This window comes from Oncorhynchus gorbuscha, linkage group LG03 (genome assembly GCF_021184085.1).
Source record: "Oncorhynchus gorbuscha isolate QuinsamMale2020 ecotype Even-year linkage group LG03, OgorEven_v1.0, whole genome shotgun sequence".
Taxonomy (NCBI): domain Eukaryota; kingdom Metazoa; phylum Chordata; class Actinopteri; order Salmoniformes; family Salmonidae; genus Oncorhynchus; species Oncorhynchus gorbuscha.
Window position 1 is genome coordinate 108757624 of NC_060175.1, and position 21116 is coordinate 108778739.

General features: G+C 44.9%; 2 protein-coding genes across 2 annotated transcripts in view; both read right to left on the minus strand.

Moving 5' to 3' along the window:
• Window positions 1–213: 213 nt before the first annotated feature.
• LOC124032443 (probable C->U-editing enzyme APOBEC-2) lies at window positions 214–1510 on the minus strand. Its single transcript, XM_046344848.1, has 3 exons — window positions 1349–1510; window positions 526–701; window positions 214–431 (listed from the first exon to the last, which is right to left on the minus strand). The coding sequence occupies exons 1-3, from the start codon at window positions 1433–1435 to the stop codon at window positions 290–292; spliced, it is 405 nt and encodes a 134-aa protein (XP_046200804.1). The 5' UTR covers window positions 1436–1510; the 3' UTR covers window positions 214–289.
• Window positions 1511–3541: 2031 nt separating this feature from the next.
• Window positions 3542–21116, minus strand: part of si:dkey-109j17.5 — a 70758-nt gene continuing 53183 nt past the window's right edge. Inside the window, exons 7-9 of the mRNA XM_046344839.1 lie at window positions 12850–12892; window positions 11573–11884; window positions 3542–3680 (exon numbers count right to left, since the gene is read on the minus strand). Of these exons, the coding sequence (XP_046200795.1) occupies window positions 12886–12892 (7 nt within the window). The 3' untranslated portion in view covers window positions 3542–3680; window positions 11573–11884; window positions 12850–12885. The remainder of the gene's footprint in view (window positions 3681–11572; window positions 11885–12849; window positions 12893–21116) is intronic.

A 21116-nucleotide genomic window follows, 5' to 3' on the forward strand; every position in this document is an offset into this window, starting at 1 on the left:
TGGGGTTGGAGGACGTGTAGATGGGGTTGGAGGACGTATAGATGGGGTTGGAGGACGTATAGATGGGGTTGGAGGACGTGTAGATGGGGTTGGAGGACGTGTAGATGGGGTTGGAGGACGTGTAGATGGGGTTGGAGGACGTGTAGATGGGGTTGGAGGACGTGTAGATGGGGTTGGAGGACGTGTAGATGGGGTTGGAGGACGTGTAGATGGGGTTGGAGGATGTTTAGATGGGGTTGGAGGATGTTTAGATGGGGTTGTAGGACGTGTAGATGGGGTTGGAGGATGTTTAGATGGGGTTGGAGAACGTGTAGATGGGGTTGTAGGATGTGTAGATGGGGTTGGAGAACGTGTAGATGGGGTTGGAGGACATGTAGATGGGGTTGTAGTTGTAGTCAGGGTGTGGGGGTGTGAAATGGTTTTGACTGCACCTGAAACAGAAACACACAGAAAACAAATACAAAAAGGAAAAGTGAATACTATCTCTCTGTGTATGTGCGTGTGCGTGTATGTATGCACCTTTACTTGAGGATGGTGTTGAGTCTGTACTGGTAGTATTGGTAGTTGTCCTGACAGTCCTCCCAGGGGTTAAAGGTCATGTCCTCCTCCTTCTCTACAAACGTTTCCCAGACAGACAAGAAGTCAGACGGCTTCATCATCCTTATCCTCACACCCAGTGACGCCAGGCACCGCAGGCCCACCTAGCACACAGAGACACAAACACACACACACAGCACGCACATGTACTGTATGAGAGGGAGTCTAATTTGGTATTTGGTATTTTATTAGGATCCCTATTAGCTGTTGCAAAAGCAGCAGCTACTCTTCCTGGGGTCCACACAGAACATGAAACATGACATAATACAGAACTAGATACATTTTTAAAATGGCACACGTAACCTACATATCAATACATACACACAAACTATCACAAACTAGGTCCAATAGGGGAGAGGCGTTGTGCCGTGAGGTGTTGCTTTATCTGGTTTTTGAAACCAGGTTTGCTGTTTATTTAAGCAATATGAGATGGAAGGAAGTTCCAAGCAGTAAGGTCTCTATATAATACTGTACGCTTTCTTGAATTTGTTCTGGATTTGGGGACTGTGAAAAGACCCCTGGTGACATGACTGGGGTGTGTATCAGAGCTTTGTGTAAGTTGACAATGCAAACTATTGGAATTTTCAACACATGTTTCTTATGAAAAGAAGAAGTGATGTAGTCAGTCTCTCCTAAACGCTTAGCTAAGAGAGACTGGCAGCATAGTATTTATATCAGCCCTCTGATTACAATGAAGAGCAAGACCTGCCACTTTGCTGCCCATCTCTGTGTGTGGGAGAGGGATTGGCACCTTTATCTCAGGCTCCTCCCACAGGAAGAGGCGGGACATGAGGAGGTAGAGGCGGAGATTCTTTCTCAGTCTGAGGACATCGGCCATCTTGGTGAAGCAGGCTGCACAGGGACTGGAAGATACGTACCACCGGACCTCGTATTCCAGGGAGGAGTCATAGTGGGAGATTCTTTCTCAGTCTGAGGGGACATCGGCCATCTTGGTGAAGCAGGCTGCACAGGGACTGGAAGATAGAGGGAGAATATGTGTCACAGAGTTGGTAGGAGGGTACACCTAGAGGGAGAATCTGACCTCGAGGGTACACCTAGGGGAGAATCTGAGTCACAGGGAGGAGAATCAGTCACAGAGTGGGGGAGGATCTGAGTCACAGAGTTGTGGGTAGAGGGAGAATGTGTCAGAGGGAGAATCTAGAGGGAGTCACAGAGTTAGAGGGAGAATCTGAGTCACAGAGTTGGTAGGAGGGTACACCTAGAGGGAGAATCTGAGTCACAGAGTTGGTAGGAGGGTACACCTAGAGGGAGAATCTGAGTCACAGAGTTGGTAGGAGAATCTGAGTCACAGAGTTGGTAGGAGGGTACACCTAGAGGGAGAATCTGAGTCACAGAGTTGGTAGGAGGGTACACCTATCTCCATTGTAAAGTAGTCAAGGACCACACCGCCATGATGGAGTGTGTTTAGTCTGAACAGGTACCAAGCCTGTTTGCTCAGGAGTATTATTCATTGGATGACCCCTCCTGCTGACCTGGATGGAATTCTGTGATATCTGTGAACCCAGTTGACTACTTCAATATGGAGAAAGCCCTCAACTGGCTTCATGGTGCATCCCACACTAAAACTGGCTTCATGGTGCATCCCACACTAAAACTGGCTTCATGGTGCATCCCACACTAAAACTGGATTCATGGTGCATCCCACACTAAAACTGGCTTCATGGTGCATCCCACACTAAAACTGGCTTCATGGTGCATCCCACACTAAAACTGGCTTCATGGTGCACCCCACACTAAAACTGGCTTCATGGTGCACCCCACACTAAAACTGGCTTCATGGTGCACCCCACACTAAAACTGGCTTCATGGTGCATCCCACACTAAAACTGGCTTCATGGTGCATCCCACACTAAAACTGGCTTCATGGTGCATCCCACACTAAAACTGGCTTCATGGTGCATCCCACACTAAAACTGGCTTCTTCTAAAATGGTGCATAAAACTGGCTTCCACACTAAAACTGGCTTCATGGTGCATCCCACACTAAAACTGGCTTCATGGTGCATCCCACACTAAAACTGGCTTCATGGTGCATCCCACACTAAAACTAAAACTGGCTTCATGGTGCACCCCACACTAAAACTGGCTTCATGGTGCATCCCACACTAAAACTGGATTCATGGTGCATCCCACACTAAAACTGGCTTCATGGTGCATCCCACACTAAAACTGGCTTCATGATGCATCCCACACTAAAACTGGCTTCATGGTGCATCCCACACTAAAACTGCATTCATGGTGCATCCCACACTAAAACTGCATTCATGGTGCATCCCACACTAAAACTGGCTTCATGGTGCATCCCACACTAAAACTGGCTTCATGGTGCATCCCACACTAAAACTGGCTTCATGATGCATCCCACACTAAAACTGGCTTCATGACGCATCCCACACTAAAACTGGCTTCATGATGCATCCCACACTAAAACTGGCTTCATGGTGCATCCCACACTAAAACTGGCTTCATGGTGCATCCCACACTAAAACTGGCTTCATGGTGCATCCCACACTAAAACTGGCTTCATGGTGCATCCCACACTAAAACTGGCTTCATGGTGCATCCCACACTAAAACTGGCTTCATGATGCATCCCACACTAAAACTGGCTTCATGGTGCATCCCACACTAAAACTGGCTTCATGATGCATCCCACACTAAAACTGGCTTCATGGTGCATCCCACACTAAAACTGGCTTCATGGTGCATCCCACACTAAAACTGCATTCATGGTGCATCCCACACTAAAACTGGCTTCATGGTGCATCCCACACTAAAACTGGCTTCATGGTGCATCCCACACTAAAACTGGCTTCATGATGCATCCCACGATAAAACAGCCATTGGTCCAAGTGAGCCCTCCATCCAACTTTATGTTGTTACCCGTGTGAAGAAGGCCTCCTCTACGTGTGTGGTGGCGTGTTCGTCCTCCATGTATCCCTGTAGTGGATCAGTGGTGCCCTCCGGAGTCTCCACGCGGTAACATAGCAACGTCTTATTACGACCAGATGAATACTCAACGTTCCGGAATTGGAACTTAAAGTAGAACGGACTCATCTGCTCCCTGTGGGGAGAAGGGGAGAGGGAGGGAGAGAAAAAGAAGGAGATAAAGAGAGAGAGGATAAGCTAAAAGCTGGCGACCTGCTGGTTCAGGTCAAATAAGCCTCCAAGCTGAATATTCCCTGCCATGACCCGGATTCGAAACAGGGTTGCTGGAGCCACAACACAGAGTACTAACTGGTGCAAACAGAGGAAATGATTGTGGACTTCAGGAAACAGCAGAAGGAGCAGCCCCCTATCCACATCGACGGGACAGTGGTGGAGAAGGTAGTAAGTTTTAAGTTCCTCGGCGTACACATCACGTACAAACTGAAATGGTCCACCCACACAGACAGCATCGTGAAGAAGGCGCAACAGTGCCTCTTCAACCTCCGGAGGCTGAAGAAATTCGGCTATACACCAAAAACACTCACAAACTTTTACAGATGCACAATCGAGAGTATCCTGTCGGGCTGTATCACCGCCTGGTACGGCAACTGCTCCACTCACAACCGTAAGGCTCTCCAGAGGGTAGTGAGGTCTGCACAACGCATCATCGGGGGCAAACTACCTGCCCTCCAGGACACCCACAGCACCCGATGTCACAGGAAGGCCTTAAAGATCATCAAGGACATCAACCACCCGAGACACTGCCTGTTTACCCCGCTATCATCCAGAAGGCGAGGTCAGTACAGGTGCATCGAAGCTGGGACCGAGCGACTGAAAAACAGCCTTTATCTCAAGGCCGTCAGACTGCTAAACAGAAATCACTAACTCAGAGAGGCTGCTGCCTACATTGAGACCCAATCACTGGCCACTTTAATAAATGGATCACTAGTCACTTTATACAATATCACTCCAAATAATGCCACTTTAATAATGTTTGCATATCTTACATTACTCATAGCACATGTATATACTGTATTATTTTGTATATACCTTGCCCATGCTGCTCGGCCATCACTCATCCATATACTGACATGTGCATATTCTCATTCACCCCTTTAGATTTGTGTGTACTAGGTAGTTGTTGGGGAATTGTTAGATTACTTGTTAGATGTGTGTGTATTAGGTAGTTGTTGGGGAATTGTTAGATTACTTGTTAGATATTACTGCACTGTCGGACCTAGAAGCACAAGCATTTCGCTACACTCTCATTAACATCTACTAACCATGTGTTTGTGACAAATAAAATTAGATTTGGATTTGATTTGGTAACTACTATAGGATCACAGCACTCTACTGGAGAACATGGCTAACACAAGACAGAGGCTATTCCAAATCTGAACAGTATCCCTTACCCTCTTGATTAAACCCTGAAAATATAAATGTTATAAATGAAGCCCTAGGGACCTCAGAGTTAGTGGTAGTGCCCAGGGAGAGAGGTAGGGGGTGTATTGGGACCGGCTGTCATGGTAACAGTCACTACTGATGAATGAAATGAAATGTTATTTGTCACATGCTTCCTTACAAGCCCTTAACCAACAATGCAGTTCAAGAAATAGAGTTAAGAAAATATTTACTAAATAAACTAAAGTGAGAAAAAAAACAAGTCAATCAAAAAGTAACACAAGAAATGTACATAACAATAACGAGGCTATATACTGGATGTACCGGTACCGAGGTTAATCGAGGTCATTTGTAAAGTGCCTACAATCCTGGATGCTGATTGGACAAGCAGTATTTCAAGACGGTAATGGTTCCAATAGTTTTCCCACGGGGTATTTTAGAAACACTTACAGTAAGGGCTGTGTTTCATGGAGGCTTGCCCTGGCATGATGTTCTGATAACTGTGTACATTTCTCTTGGAGAAGTTGACTTCTATCAGTATATTCCCCTGTATATGTAGCGATCATAAAGATCTACAAAGGTCATAATGATCTGGAGGAGACTGCCGAATCGAGGTAAACATCTCTGGATTAACCATCTGTTAGCAAAATGTGCTGACTTTCATTGAATTGACAATTCTGTGAACTGTCTTGTGTAAGTTTTACATTGACACAATAATTGTTAGCAAAGGTGTCAGCTAGAGATGACGTGTAGGAGCTGGCAGGGATTGTAGCCTTGCATGATGTCTACTTTGATGCTAATTAGCATTTTTGAATCTGAGTGTAAATAGAGCCAAACATATTGATAAACGCCTTGTACTAGAGAGATTTACATGGTAATCAAAACGTCAGGGTACGCTGCATTAAACACAGCTCTTATTGAAGGGTTCCTGAAATTCCCTTGGAACCATTTCCCCCTGTTTGACCGCAAGACTCTATGGGCAGTATTCACTCATTGTGAAATGATCTTAGCATCATAAAGTCAAGCCCTGAAGCCTGGTATTGAATGGTTTCAATGAAGGGGCAACGGCTGAGGTGCAATAAAGAGGTGGCTTGCATGATTCAACATCATCAGGGCTGCCATGACAACTCCACACCTGTACCACATCGCTGCCATGACAACTCCACACCTGTAGCACAGTGCTGCCATGACAACTTCACACCTGTACCACTTCGCTGCCATGACAACTCCACAACTGTAGCACAGTGCTGCCATGACATAACCACACCTGTACCACATCGCTGCCATGACAACTCCACACCTGTACCACATCGCTGCCATGACAACTCCACACCTGCACCACATCACTGCCATGACAACTCCACACCACATCGCTGCCATGACAACTCCACACCTGTACCACATCGCTGCCATGACAACTCCACACCTGTACCACATCGCTGCCATGACAACTCCACACCAGTACCACAGTGCTGTCATGACAACTCCACACCTGTACCACAGTGCTGTCATGACAACTGCACACCAGTACCACAGTGCTGTCATGACAACTGCACACCTGTAGCACAGTGCTACCATGACAACTCCACACATGACAAGCTCACACACACACACACACACACACACACACACACACACACACACACACACACACACACACACACACACACACACACACACACACACACACACACACACACACACACACACACACACACACACACACACACACACACACACACACACACCAAGGATGGAGTGACAAAGTGCAGTGCTTAAAGACACTCAGAGCCTGCAATGGCATTACCATATTCTCAAGGCTGTGCAGAGTTCAACCAGATGTCCCGCTTGACCGTAGCTCGCTCGGTCTGAGTCCGTGAAAAAAAGAAGGCCCAAAATGAAGCCTGGAAATCAGGTGCTTTTGGGGGACAGCGGCAGAATCGTTGGGTTTAGAAGGACAATTCAACCACAGTTCCTAAGGTCCTCCCGATCTGTGCAGGTCTAATCTTGACCGTGTGGCATTAAGCCTTAACATTAAAACAGGGGTTGTTGATCTCACAGATTACAATGACATCCCTCCCCATAGGAATACATTGCCTGCTCCCCTAAATTCAACCTAGAGCCTATGTTGATTATGAATGGCGTATGAACCTGTTTTCGATGACAATCCATCAGGCCACTATGAGGTCTACCTGTGTTGATTCTAAGCTTCCTGGAGCAACCGGAAGTGATTAAATTCACCCAAAAGTTGTTTTGATGTACTTCTTGCGACTAGCAATCCCGGATCCGGGAGCGTAAACAGCCTCAAACGAATTAGCATAACGCAGCGGACATAAATACCCCTAGAAACTTTTCCTATTCATGAAAATCGCAAATTAAATTATATTCAAACACAAGCTTAGCCTTTTGTTAACATAAAGACTTCTGTAAGAACCTTCTGTAAGATTCTGTAAGAGCCCAAGTTCACGTTTAGCTTCCTGTACCAACCAGAAGCGCCTTACATTTTTTACATTTATTTGATTTTACCTTTATTTAATGAGGCAAGTCAGTTAAGAACAAATTCTTATTTTCAATGACGGCCTAGGAACAGTGGGTTAACTGCCTGTTCAGGGGCAGAACGACAGATTTTGTACCTTGTCAGCTCGGGGATTTGAACTTGCAACCTTTCGGTTACTAGTCCAATGCTCTAACCACTAGGCTACCCTGCCGCCCCAGGCTAGCCTAAATGATGTCATAGGTGCTGTTTCGGAGGGTTAAAAAGGTCAGATCTTTTCAAAACTTCATATGTGTCATTAATCAACCCTCATGAACTGTAAATCAGTCATTTCTCCCAACAGATGTCAAAGAAAAACCTCTCACACGTACACACACACACACATAAAGGATGAAGTGACACAGTGCATAGCTTAAAGACACACAGAGCCTGCAATGACATTACCATAATCTCAACCCATAACAGTTAAAAGAAGGTGTTTACATCAAACAGTTTGCATTGACTTCTCTCCTCATAGGAATACATTGCCTGCACCTCTAAATTCAACCTGAAGCCTATGTGGGTTATGAATGGCGTATGAACCTGTCTTCGATGACAATCCATCAGTCTACTATGAGGTCTATCTGTGTCGGTTCTAAGCTTCCTGAAGCAACCGGAAGTAGTTAATTAAAATCACCCTAAAAGTGTTTTTCCATATCCAACCTGCTTTTTGATAGAAATAGTGCCCTGTGTAAATTTGTCCGTTCTTAACGTAAAGACTTAAAACTCAGGATTCTGTAAAAGCCTACCCCAATGAGGATATGTGTTTACTTTTAGCTACCAGTGCCAACCGGAAGTGCCATCATTGGTGACATATGGGCTGTTTCGAAGGGTTAAAAAAGTCAGATCTTTCCAAAACTTCATATGTGTGATTAGGCAACCCCCATGAACTGTAAATCAGTCATTCATCCCATCAAATTTCCAAGAAAAACTCACACACCCACACAGCAAGGATGAAGTGACAGTGTGGGGCTTAGAGACAGACAGAGACTGCAATAGTGACCTTTGTTTGAACTATCCAAGAACCGTTAGACCTAGAGTTCTGAAACTTTAGAAACCTATTCTAGAGCTCAATTCTATAGGCACAGTGAGTTGTGTGGCTCTAGAAGGTTCTCAGACCGAGAAACAGCCTCGTACATTTGCAATAACTTCAATTAATTTTGACATCACGAAAATGACAACATTTAGAAATGTCCCAGAGTCGCAAGACTAGGTGCATTTAAACTGCCTCGGCCCATAGAGACAGACCCCAACGTTTATGTCTGATTGCTCATTCGAGGACCCCGTAGCAATGCCCAGAAAATGTGGATTTTCAACACTAATTAAGGTCGCCACTCGGGGCTCCAAATGACCTATCAGGCCGAAACTTGGGATTCGGGGTCGCCTCAGCTCGGCCTACATATAATGTCAGAACTGGACCCGCAGCTAGAACGTAACTACGTGTTTTATGTTTTTATTATGGTTTGAACAGAAGGCGCTGTGAATTTTGGGCCAGCTCTGAAATATGTGATAGCTGGTTTCAAAACAGTTTGGTGTTCGAATGATATCTAACTGACTGATGGACGGTGGACGGTGACTTGCTGGCTGACTTTTGTCCATTTGCAATATGTTTAAACAGTGAAGTACCATAACCAAAGTGACATTCTGAAATCAGAATGCACATTGAAACATATTGCAAATGGACAGCCGTGCACCTGATGATTGGAACGGGTTACCAGGAGCACATTATGGGGTAGCAGGGGGTCCACGGTTGGGTAGGGAGAACCCCCCACCCGTGCCCATCCAACAGGGGGCGCCCCTTGTCATTTTGGTTTTCAAAAAATCGTTAAAAAAACAACAGTCCCACTTCTCCCTCATCATACATGACAAATAGACCATAGACCATCTAGGTTGATTCATTGCTTAACTTCTTGCGTCGAGCAATCCCGTATCCGGGAGCGTAATCATAGCCTCAAGCTCATTAGCATAACGCAATGTTAACTATTCATGAAAATCACAAATGAAATTAAATAAATATATTGGCTTACAAGCTTAGCCTTTTGTTAACAACACTTTCATCTCAGATTTTCAAAATATGCTTTTCAACCATAGCTACACAAGCATTTGTGTAAGAATATTGATAGCTAGCATAGCATTTAGCCTAGCATTCAGCAGGCAACATTTTCACAAAAACAAGAAAAGCATTCAAATAAAATAATTTACCTTTGAAGAACTTCGGATGTTTTCAATGAGGAGACTCTCAGTTAGATAGCAAATGTTCAGTTTTTCCAAAAATATTATTTGTATAGGAGAAATCGCTCCGTTTTGTTCATCACGTTTAGCTAAGAAACCCCCGAAAATTCAGTCATTACAATGCCAAATTAACTCCATAATATCGACAGAAACATGGCAAATGTTGTTTAGAATCAATCCTCAAGGTGTTTTTCACATATCTATTTGATGATAAATCATTCGTGGAAGTTTGGTTTCTCCTCTGAACCAAATGGAAAAATGCACGCAGCTGGAGTTACGCAATAATTGCAATGGAGGACACCAAGGCGAGCACCTGGTAAATGTAGTCTCTTATGGTCAATCTTCCAATGATATGCCTACAAATACGTCACAATGCTGCAGACACCTTGGGGAAATGACAGAAAGTGTAGGCTCATTCCTTGCGCATTCACAGCCATATAAGGAGACATTGGAACACAGCGCCTCCAAGATCTGGGGCATTTCCTTTTTGAAATGTCATATTGGTTTCGCCTGTAGCATCAGTTCTGTGGCACTCACAGATAATATCTTTGCAGTTTTGGAAACGTCAGTGTTTTCTTTCCAAAGCTGAGCATCATAGTCGAGCATCTTTTCGTGACAAAATATCTTGTTTAAAACGGGAAAGTTTTTTTTATCCAAAAATTAAAAGAGCGCCCCCTATATCGAAGAAGTTATAGTGCTATATATCATTTGGGCAGTATGAAAATAGGTTTGCCTTTTGGACATGGTTCACTGACTTTGGGTTTGTAAACTGACTTCCATTGATCGTACATGACAAATGGACATAACATCCTGATTTGGCACTTTCAAATCTTTCAGAATGCATTTGGACATTTCTTATGGCATTTGGCAAATAAAAAAAATGACTTGTGACTGACTTTTGACTTCCTATGAAATCATCTTGCAAATGGACAAAACATATGCCTTATGGACAAGTATATAAAATATGACTAAAGTATGTTGATACAGTTCTTATACATGTGGAATTGACAAAAAAAATTGAAAGAATAAAAACATTTTTTTTTCAAATTTTCTGAATTTTACTCTTGGGTCTTGACTTGTGTTACATTTGCAATATGAAATATTATGGTAGAGCGCACTCGCCATCTATTGGATTTTTGCAGTGTTACACTTGGCATTTGCCATATGGCATTTGCAATCAACTTTGAATGAAACAAAGTCCAATTGAGTGGTATTGGACATCGTGTATATGTTTTGTATGGTGCCAATATGTTCCCATTCATTTTTGTCCATTTCAGGGGGGTGTTCCCTTACTCCTACGAATGACAGGGTTGAGGGCCTTGTCGGACGTCTGAAGTAAATCTTTCCCGTACGACTCATTGAAGAAAAAGTATTCCTCCAGTACGGGGTGAATAACTGCTGTCCTGACATCCAGAAGCTCTTTTCGGTTAGAAGACACGGTTGGCAATAACATTATGTACAAAATAAGTTACAAATAACGCAAAAAAACACACACAATATCAGAATTGGTTAGTGGATCAGAAACGACAACCATCTCCTCTGGCTCCATCTATGGAGAGACCTGAAAATATCTGTGCAGCGACGCCCCATCCAACCTGAGCTTAAGAGGATCTACAGAGAAGAACGTGAGAAACTCTCCAAATACAGGTGTGCCAAGCTTGAAGCGTCATACCCAAGAAGAACTGTGGCTGTAATCACTGACAAATGTGCTTCAATGAAGTACTGAGTAAAGCATCTGAATACTTATGTAAATGTGTATAAAATGATGAGAGAGACATGACACAAACCCCCAGAGAAAGTATACCTGCCTATGTGTGTTAGAGAGAAAGAGCATGCGAAAGAGATTTGTGTGGTGTGTTTACCCAGTGGCGATCTCCCATGGTGGCAGCTCGATGGTTTCAAACTCTCCATTTTCCACTCCTCCTTCTGCTACCTCTGTTATCTCCTCCGTTCCACCTGTCTTCTCTCCGCCTCCCTCCCTTCCTCACCTCCCCTGGTTGGTGTTGGTATCCCGTCTTCACAACTTGGTATCCTGTCTTCAACACTTTCTCCTTCTTCTGCTCCTTCTCCTGCTCCTCCTCCTTCTCCAGTGGTTTGCTCTCTCCTTTCTTCTCCCTCTTCTTCACTGAAAGCCAGCCTGGGTGGTTGTCAGCCATGACTCTGTGTTTCAGCGTCTGTAATCAAGTGAATGTCAGTTAGAGGGAGACATGTGCTGTCTGACTTATATAAATATTATTGTTTGTGTGTGTGTGCATTTTGGATGAGACAGTTAGGTGACACCCACTTTTTCCATGCCTGGCTATTAACAGAAGAATCTAAAGGGGGATGTCAGTAGTGGAATTCATTTAGGAACTGTCAGGCACACACACAGTAATATTCTATGTCAGGCTTTTAGGACTGTCAGCAGGCCAGCAACAGGCAAGTTATTAATAACTGTGTCTGTTTGTGCGTGTGCCGTTGTGACCAGGGCTCTTTTCTTTCCAGATTTAAAACCCCGTATCACTACATCAAGGTCAGACAAACAGACACACACACAGAAGGTGTAGAGTGTGCATCTGTGGACAAACAATCCATCTGTACAGCAATCTGGGGACAGACGTTGGGGGAGGGGAGGAATGGTGTGTGTAGACTATCAATCCATCTGTACAGCAATCTGGGGACAGACGTTGGGGGAGGGGAGGAATGGTGTGTGTAGACAAATAATCAATCTGTACAGCAATCTGGGGACAGACGTTGGGGGAGGGGAGGAATGGTGTGTGTAGACTATCAATCCATCTGTACAGCAATCTGGGGACAGACGTTGGGGGAGGGGAGGAATGGTGTGTGTGTGTAATGGGTTTCTGCACTGCAGATGTAACAACTTGTGGAGAGAGAGAGAGAGAGAGAGAGAGAGAGAGGGAGGTGGAGGGGGAAGTTACAATTGACTCTCTCTCTGCCCAGTAATTCATTTCAGAGACAGTTACCAGACTACCCAGAATGCTCTGCTTTAGCCTAACTAGAATGTACGGGCAGCCGGTGGGTGTGCTGCTATCTGCTGTTTGTGAAAACATATTCCTAAAACACATATCACACATCCTATTTAGTAGAGGCTCGTTTGTCTGATGACTGATTCAACAGAAATGTAATTACTCCCTATTACCCAGGCTCCTCTCTGCCTCCCCACTGCCAGACACACCTAGAGCCTGTAAAAGAACACACAGACACAAACAAAAAATGAACAAACAAACAAATACAACATCAAACAAAACAATTAAGGAATAAAACCACTAAAGTCCTTCTGTAGCTCAGTTGGTAGAGCATGGTGCTTGTAACGCCAGAGTAGTGGGTTCGATCCCCGGGACCACCCATACGTAGAATGTATGCACACATGACTGTAAGTCGCTTTGGATAAAAGCGTCTGCTAAATGGCATATATTATTATATTATTATTATTATATTAAAGTCCATGTAGCCTACAGGGTTCAGACTGCTATGGACCTGAACCCTCGCAAGGCTGCAGGCCCAGACTGCATCCCCACCCGCATCCTCAGAGCATGCGCAGACCAGCTGGCTGGTGTGTTTACGGACATATTCAATCAATCCTGTTCCCACAATCTACTGTTCCCACATGCTTCAAGAGGGCCACAATTGTTCCTGTTCCCTAGAAAGCTAAGGTAACTGAGCTAAACGACCGCCCCGTAGCACTCACTTCCGTCATCATGAAGTGCTTTGAGAGACTAGTCAAGGACCATATCACCTCCACCCTACATGACACCCTAGACCCACTCCAATTTGCTTACCGCCCAAATAGGTCCACAGACGATGCAATCGCAACCACACTGCACACTGCCCTAACCCATCTGGACAAGAGGAATACCTATGTGAGAATGCTGTTCATCGACTACAGCTCGGCATTCAACACCATAGTACCCTCCAAACTCATCATCAAGCTCGAGACCCTGGGTCTCAACCCCGCCCTGTGCAACTGGGAACAGGACTTTCTGACGGGCCCCCCCCAGGTGGTGAGGGTAGGTAACAACATCTCCACCCCGCTGATCCTCAACACTGGGGCCCCACAAGGGTGCGTTCTCAGCCCTCTCCTGTACTCCCTGTTCACCCACAACTGGGTGGCCACGCACGCCTCCAACTCAATCATCAAGTTTGCAGATAACACTACAGTGGTAGGCTTGATTACCAACAACAACGAGACGGCCTACAGGGAGGAGGTGAGGGCCTTCGGAGTGTGGAGTCAGGAAAATAACCTCACACTCAAATTTCAGTCTCTCGATGTGCAAAACTGATAGAGACATACCCCAAGCGACTAACAGCTGTAATCGCAGCAAAAGGTGGCGCTACAAAGTATTAACTTAAGGGGGCTGAATAATTTTGCACGCCCAATTTTTCCGTTTTTGGTTTGTTAAAAAAGTTTGAAATATCCAATAAATGTCGTTCCACTTCACGATTGTGTCCCACTTGTTGTTGATTCTTCACAAAAAAATACAGTTTTATATCTTTATGTTTGAAGCCTGAAATGTGGCAAAAGGTCGCAAAGTTCAAGGGGGCCGAATACTTTCGCAAGGCACTGTACTTATATGTACATATTCTCATTCACCCCTTTAGATTTGTGTGTATTAGGTAGCTCTTGGGTAATTGTTAGATTACTTGTTAGATATTACTGCACTGTTGGAACTAGAAGCACAAGCATTTTGCTACACTCGCATTAGCATCTGCTAACCATGTGTATGTGACAAATAAAATTAGCTTTGATTTGTGTCGAGGCAAAGAACTGGGGAAATGGAGCGAAACAATTCTGCAGCATTGAAGGTCGTCAAGAACACAGTGGCAATTTTTCTTAAATGGAAGAAGTTTGGAACCACCAAGACTCTTCCAAGAGCTGGCTGCCCGGCCAAACTGAGCAGTCGGGGGAGAAAGTCCCTGGTCAGGGAAGTGACCATGAACCCGATGGTCAGACTGACAGTGCTCCAGAGTTCCTCTGTGGAGATGGGATAACCTTCCAGAAGGACAACCGTCTCTGCAGCACTCCACCAATCAGGCATTGATGGTAGTGGCCAGATGGAAGCCACTCCTCAGTAAAAGGCACATGACAGCCCACTTGGAATTTACCAAAAGGCACCTAAAAGACTCTCAGACCATGAGAAACAAGATTCTCTGGTCTGATGAAACCAATATTTCTGTGGCCTGAATGCCAAGAGTCACGTCTGGAAGAAACCTGGCACAATCGATACAGTGAAGCATGGTGTTGGCAGCATCATGCTGTGAGGATGTTTTTCAGTGGCAGGAACTGAGGAAAGTACAGAGATCCTTGATGAAAACCTGCTCCAGAGCCCTCAGGACCTCAGACTGAGGCAAAGGTTCACCTACCAACAGCATAACAACCCTAAGCACACAGTCAAGAAAACGCAGGAGTGGCTTCTGGACAAGTCTCTGAATGTTCTTGAGTGTCCCAACCAGAGCCCGGACTTGGACCAGATCGAACAGAGAAACTCCCCAAATACAGGCGTGCCAAGCTTATAGCGTCATATCCAAAAAGACTCAAGGCTGTAATTGCTGCCAATGGTGCGTCTGCAAAGTACTGAGTAAAGGGTCCGAATACTTATGTAAATGTGAAATTTCAGTTTTTTTTAAATATATTTGCAAAAATGTCTAAACCTGTTTTTGCTTTGTCATTGTGTGTAGATTGAGAAGAGGAAAAAAAAACAATTTAATCAATTTTAGAATAAGACCGTAACGTAACAAAATGTGGAAAAAGTCAAGGGGTCTGAATACTTTCTGAATGCACGAAATCTGTACATATATACGAAATCTAGAATGTTCTCAGAATAAACAACAACGTTCGAGACGTGTTTTATGTGACGTTGGAAGAACATTCATGTTCCATCAACGTCCCACCAATCAGAACACGGTTACCATGTCCTCGGAATGTAAGACTAATGTTCTAGACAAGACCATTTCTGTGTATCATTTGTCCATCACCTTATGGTTCCAAAGAAACATTCTGAAAAAAATTGCTTAAACTGTAATGGTCAAAACATGTTGATACAACAGTAGCTGAGATGGGGAGAAGTCTGTCTATAATAAAGTGCTGCTCAACCTTCTTAACAACACTATCAACAAGGCAGGTCCTACAGGCCCTAGTTTCTACCTTCTTAACAACACTATCAACAAGGCAGGTCCTACAGGCCCTAGTTTCTACCTTCTTAACAACACTATCAACAAGGCAGGTCCTACAGGCCCTAGTTTCTACCTTCTTAACAACACTATCAACAAGGCAGGTCCTACAGGCCCTAGTTTCTACCTTAACAACACTATCAACAAGGCAGGTCCTACAGGCCCTAGTTTCTACCTTAACAACACTATCAACAAGGCAGGTCCTACAGGTCTTCGTTTTGTGGCACCTGAACTACTGTCCAGTAGTGTGGTCAGGTGCCACAGAGACTTAGGAAAATCACAATGGTATCAGAACAGGACAGCACGGCTGGCTCTTAAAAGTACACGGAGAGCTAACATTAATGACATGTCAATCTCTCATGTCTCAAAGTGGAGGAGAGATGGACTTCATCACTACTTGTTTTTGTAAGAAGTGTTGACAAGCTGAATGCACAAAGGTGTCTGTCTAAACTACTAGCACACAACTCAGACAACCATGCATACCCCACAAGACATGTCACCAGAGGTCTCTTCACAGTCCCCAAGTCCAGAACAGACTGGGAGGTGCACAGTACTACATAGAGCCATGACTGAATGGAACTCTAATCCACATCAGGTAACTGATGCAGCAGTAAAATTAGATTAAAAATACACCTTATGGAACAGCGGGGACTGTGAAGAGATACACACACATACGCACACAAGCGCTAGCACACGCACTCTCCACACACGTACATTGTAATATTGTTGTACTATACATTTTGGTATTATACATTTTGTATTGTAGATATTGTCATGGCGTTGCCCTCTTTGGGTACAGCGAGCACCCCTCCCTCTGCAGCAGCCCTTTTCTATGCACCATCCACCTACCATCTCCCTACCCCCCTGTCTCCTACACCCAGGATGCTGTGGTCAGAGAGAGGTAGTAAATTCCTGGAGGAGATTATCTCCTCATGGCCACAGTATAGAGAGAGTGAGTTTTCATAGAGAGAACAAAGGAATTTCTTCCACCTCACAGAACTGGAGAACCGAACAACAGTCTGCTGTTCCCACATGCTTCAAGAGGGCCACCATTGTTCCTGTTCCCAAGAAAGCTAAGGTAACTGAGCTAAACGACTACCGCTCCGTAGCACTCACTTCCGTCATCATGAAGTGCTTTGAGAGACTAGTCAAGGACCATATCACCTCCACCCTACCTGACACCCTAGACCCACTCCAATTTGCTCACCGCCCAAATAGGTCCACAGACGATGCAATCTCAACCACACTGCACACTGCCCTAACCCACCTGGACAAGAGGAATACCTATGTGAGAATGCTGTTCATCGACTACAGCTCGGCATTCAACACCATAGTACCCTCCAAGCTCGTCATCAAGCTCGAGACCCTGGGTCTCGACCCCGCCCTGTGCAACTGGGTACTGGACTTCCTGACGGGCCGCCCCCAGGTGGTGAGGGTAGGCAACAACATCTCCACCCCGCTGATCCTCAACACTGGGGCCCCACAAGGGTGCGTTCTCAGCCCTCTCCTGTACTCCCTGTTCACCCACGACTGCGTGGCCACGCACGCCTCCAACTCAATCATCAAGTTTGCGGATGACACAAGAGTGGTTGGCTTGATTACCAACAACAACGAGACGGCCTACAGGGAGGAGGTGAGGGCCCTCGGAGTGTGGTGTCAGGAAAATAACCTCACACTCAACGTCAACAAAACTAAGGAGATGATTGTGGACTTCAGGAAACAGCAGAGGGAACACCCCCCTATCCACATCGATGGAACAGTAGTGGACAGGGTAGCAAGTTTTAAGTTCCTCGGCATACACATCACAGACAAACTGAATTGGTCCACTCACACTGACAGCGTCGTGAAGAAGGCGCAGCAGCGCCTCTTCAACCTCAGGAGGCTGAAGAAATTCGGCTTGTCACCAAAAGCACTCACACATTTCTACAGATGCACAATCGAGAGCATCCTGGCGGGCTGTATCACCGCCTGGTATGGCAACTGCTCCGCCCTCAACTGTAAGGATCTCCAGAGGGTAGTGAGGACTGCACAACGCATCACCGGGGGCAAACTACCTGCCCTCCAGGACACCTACACCACCCGATGTTACAGGAAGGCCATAAAGATCATCAAGGACATCAACCACCCGAACCACTGCCTGTTCACCCCGCTATCATCCAGAAGGCGAGGTCAGTACAGGTGCATCAAAGCTGGGACCGAGAGACTGAAAAACAGCTTCTATCTCAAGGCCATCAGACTGTCATTGACACTGACCCAACTCCAGCCACTTTAATAATGGGAATTGATGGGAAATGATGTAAATATATCACTAGCCACTTTAAACAATGCTACCTTATATAATGTTACTTACCCTACATTATTCATCTCATATGCATATGTATATACTGTACTCTACATCATCGACTGCATCCTTATGTAACACATGTATCACTAGCCACTAACTATGCCACTTTGTCTACACACTCATCTCATATGTATATACTGTACTCGATACCATCTACTGTATGCTGCTCTGTACCATCACTCATTCATATATCCTTATGTACATATTCCTTATCCCCTTACACTGTGTATAAGACAGTAGTTTTGGAATTGTTAGTTAGATTACTTGTTGGTTATCACTGCATTGTCAGAACTAGAAGCACAAGCATTTCGCTACACTCGCATTAACATCTGCTAACCATGTGTATGTGACAAATAAAATTTGATTTGATTTTGATTTGATTTGAAGAGTAGCTGCTGCCTTGGCAGGAACTAATGGGGATCCATAATAAACCCAAGGAAGAGTAGCTGCTGCCTTGGCAGGAACTAATGGGGATCCATAATAAACCCCAGGAAGAGTAGCTGCTGACTTGGCAGGAACTAATGGGGATCCATAATAAACCCCAGGAAGAGTAGCTGCTGCCTTGGCAGGAACTAATGAGGATCAATAATAAACCCCAGGAAGAGTAGCTGCTGCCTTGGCAGGAACTAATGGGGATCCATAATAAACCCCAGGAAGAGTAGCTGCTGACTTGGCAGGAACTAATGGGGATCCATAATAAACCCCAGGAAGAGTAGCTGCTGCCTTGGCAGGAACTAATGGGGATCAATAATAAACCCCAGGAAGAGTAGCTGCTGCCTTGGCAGGAACTAATGGGGATCCATAATAAACCCCAGGAAGAGTAGCTGCTGCCTTGGCAGGAAATAATGGGGATCCATAATAAACCCCAGGAAGAGTAGCTGCTGCCTTGACAGGAACTAATGGGGATCCATAATAAACCCCAGGAAGAGTAGCTGCTGCCTTGACAGGAACTAATGAGGATCAATAATAAACCCCAGGAAGAGTAGCTGCTGCCTTGGCAGGAACTAATAGGGATCCATAATAAACCCCAGGAAGAATAGCTGCTGCCTTGGCAGGAACTAATGGGGATCCATAATAAACCCCAGGAAGAGTAGCTGCTGCCTTGGCAGGAACTAATGGGGATCAATAATAAACCCCAGGAAGAGTAGCTGCTGCCTTGACAGGAACTAATGGGGATCCATAATAAACCCCAGGAAGAGTAGCTGCTGCCTTGACAGGAACTAATGGGGATCCATAATAAACCCCAGGAAGAGTAGCTGCTGCCTTGGCAGGAACTAATGGGGATCCATAATAAACCCCAGGAAGAGTAGCTGCTGCCTTGGCAGGAACTAATGGGGATCCATAATAAACCCCAGGAAGAGTAGCTGCTGCCTTGACAGGAACTAATGGGGATCCATAATAAACCCCAGGAAGAGTAGCTGCTGCCTTGGCAGGAACTAATGGGGATCCATAATAAACCCCAGGAAGAATAGCTGCTGCCTTGACAGGAACTAATGGGGATCCATAATAAACCCCAGGAAGAGTAGCTGCTGCCTTGGCAGGAACTAATGGGGATCCATAATAAACCCCAGGAAGAGTAGCTGCTGCCTTGACAGGAACTAATGAGGATCCATAATAAACCCCAGGAAGAGTAGCTGCTGCCTTGGCAGGAACTAATGGGGATCCATAATAAACCCCAGGAAGAATAGCTGCTGCCTTGACAAGAACTAATGAGGATCAATAATAAACCCCAGGAAGAGTAGCTGCTGCCTTGACAGGAACTAATGGGGATCCATGATAAACCCCAGGAAGAATAGCTGCTGACTTGACAGGAACTAATGGGGATCCATAATAAATACAAATACAAATGCAGATATGCATCTGTTGGTCACAGATAGAGGTCGACTGATTAATCTGAATGGCCGATTAATTAGGGCCGATTTAAAGTTTTCATAACCATTGGTAATCAGCATTTCTGGACACCGATCATGGCCGATTATATTGCACTCCACGAGGAGACTGCATGGCAGGCTGACTACCTGTTACGCGAGTGCAGCCAAGATAAGTTGCTAGCTAGCATTAAACTTTATCTTGTAAAAAACAATCTTAACATAATCACTCGTTAACTACACATGGTTGATGATATTACTAGTTTATCTAGTTTGTCCTGCGTTGCATATAATCGATACGGTGCCTGTTCATTTATCATCGAATCACAGGGTGATGATTTAACAAGCGCTTTCGCAAAAAAGCACTGTCGTTGCACCAATATGTACCAAACCATAAACATCAATGCCTTTCATTAAAATCAATACACAAGTATATATTTTTTAAACCTACATATTTAGTTAATATTGCCTGCTAACATTAATTTATTTTAACTGGGGAAATTGTGTCACTTCTCTTGCGTTCCGTGCAACAGAGTCAGGGTATATGCAGCAGTTTGGGCCGTCTGGCTCGTTGCGTTCCGTGCAACAGAGTCAGGGTATATGCAGCAGTTTGGGCCGTCTGGCTCGTTGCGTTCCGTGCAAGCAGAGTCAGGGTATATACAGCAGTTTGGGCCGTCTGGCTCGTTGCGAACTGTGTGAAGACAATTTCTTCCCAACAAAGACCGTAATTACTTTGCCAGAATCGTACATAATTATGACATAACATCGAAGATTATGCAATGTAACAGCAATATTTAGACTTAGGGATGCCACCCATTAGATAAAATACGGAACGGTTCCGTATTTCACTGAAAGAATATACGTTTTGCCACCAATAATCGGTATCAGTGTTGAAAAATCATAATTGGTCGACCTCTAGTCACAGAGTCAGTATCTGGTATGACCACCATTTCCCAGGCTGTTGATTGTGGAATGTTTTCCCACTCCTCTTCAATGGCTGTGAGAAATTGCTGAATATTGGCGGGA

Excerpts from the sequence above, each read along its gene's own strand:
- LOC124032443 (XM_046344848.1), bottom strand. The coding sequence starts at position 1,435 with ATGGCCGATGTCCTCAGACTGAGAAAGAATCTCCGCCTCTACCTCCTC. Across the intron at positions 702-1,348 it reads GGGAGGAGCCTGAGATAAAG|GTGGGCCTGCGGTGCCTGGC; the intron begins GTGCCAATCCCT and ends TCTGTGTGCTAG. Across the intron at positions 432-525 it reads AGACTCAACACCATCCTCAA|GTGCAGTCAAAACCATTTCA; the intron begins GTAAAGGTGCAT and ends TTTCTGTTTCAG.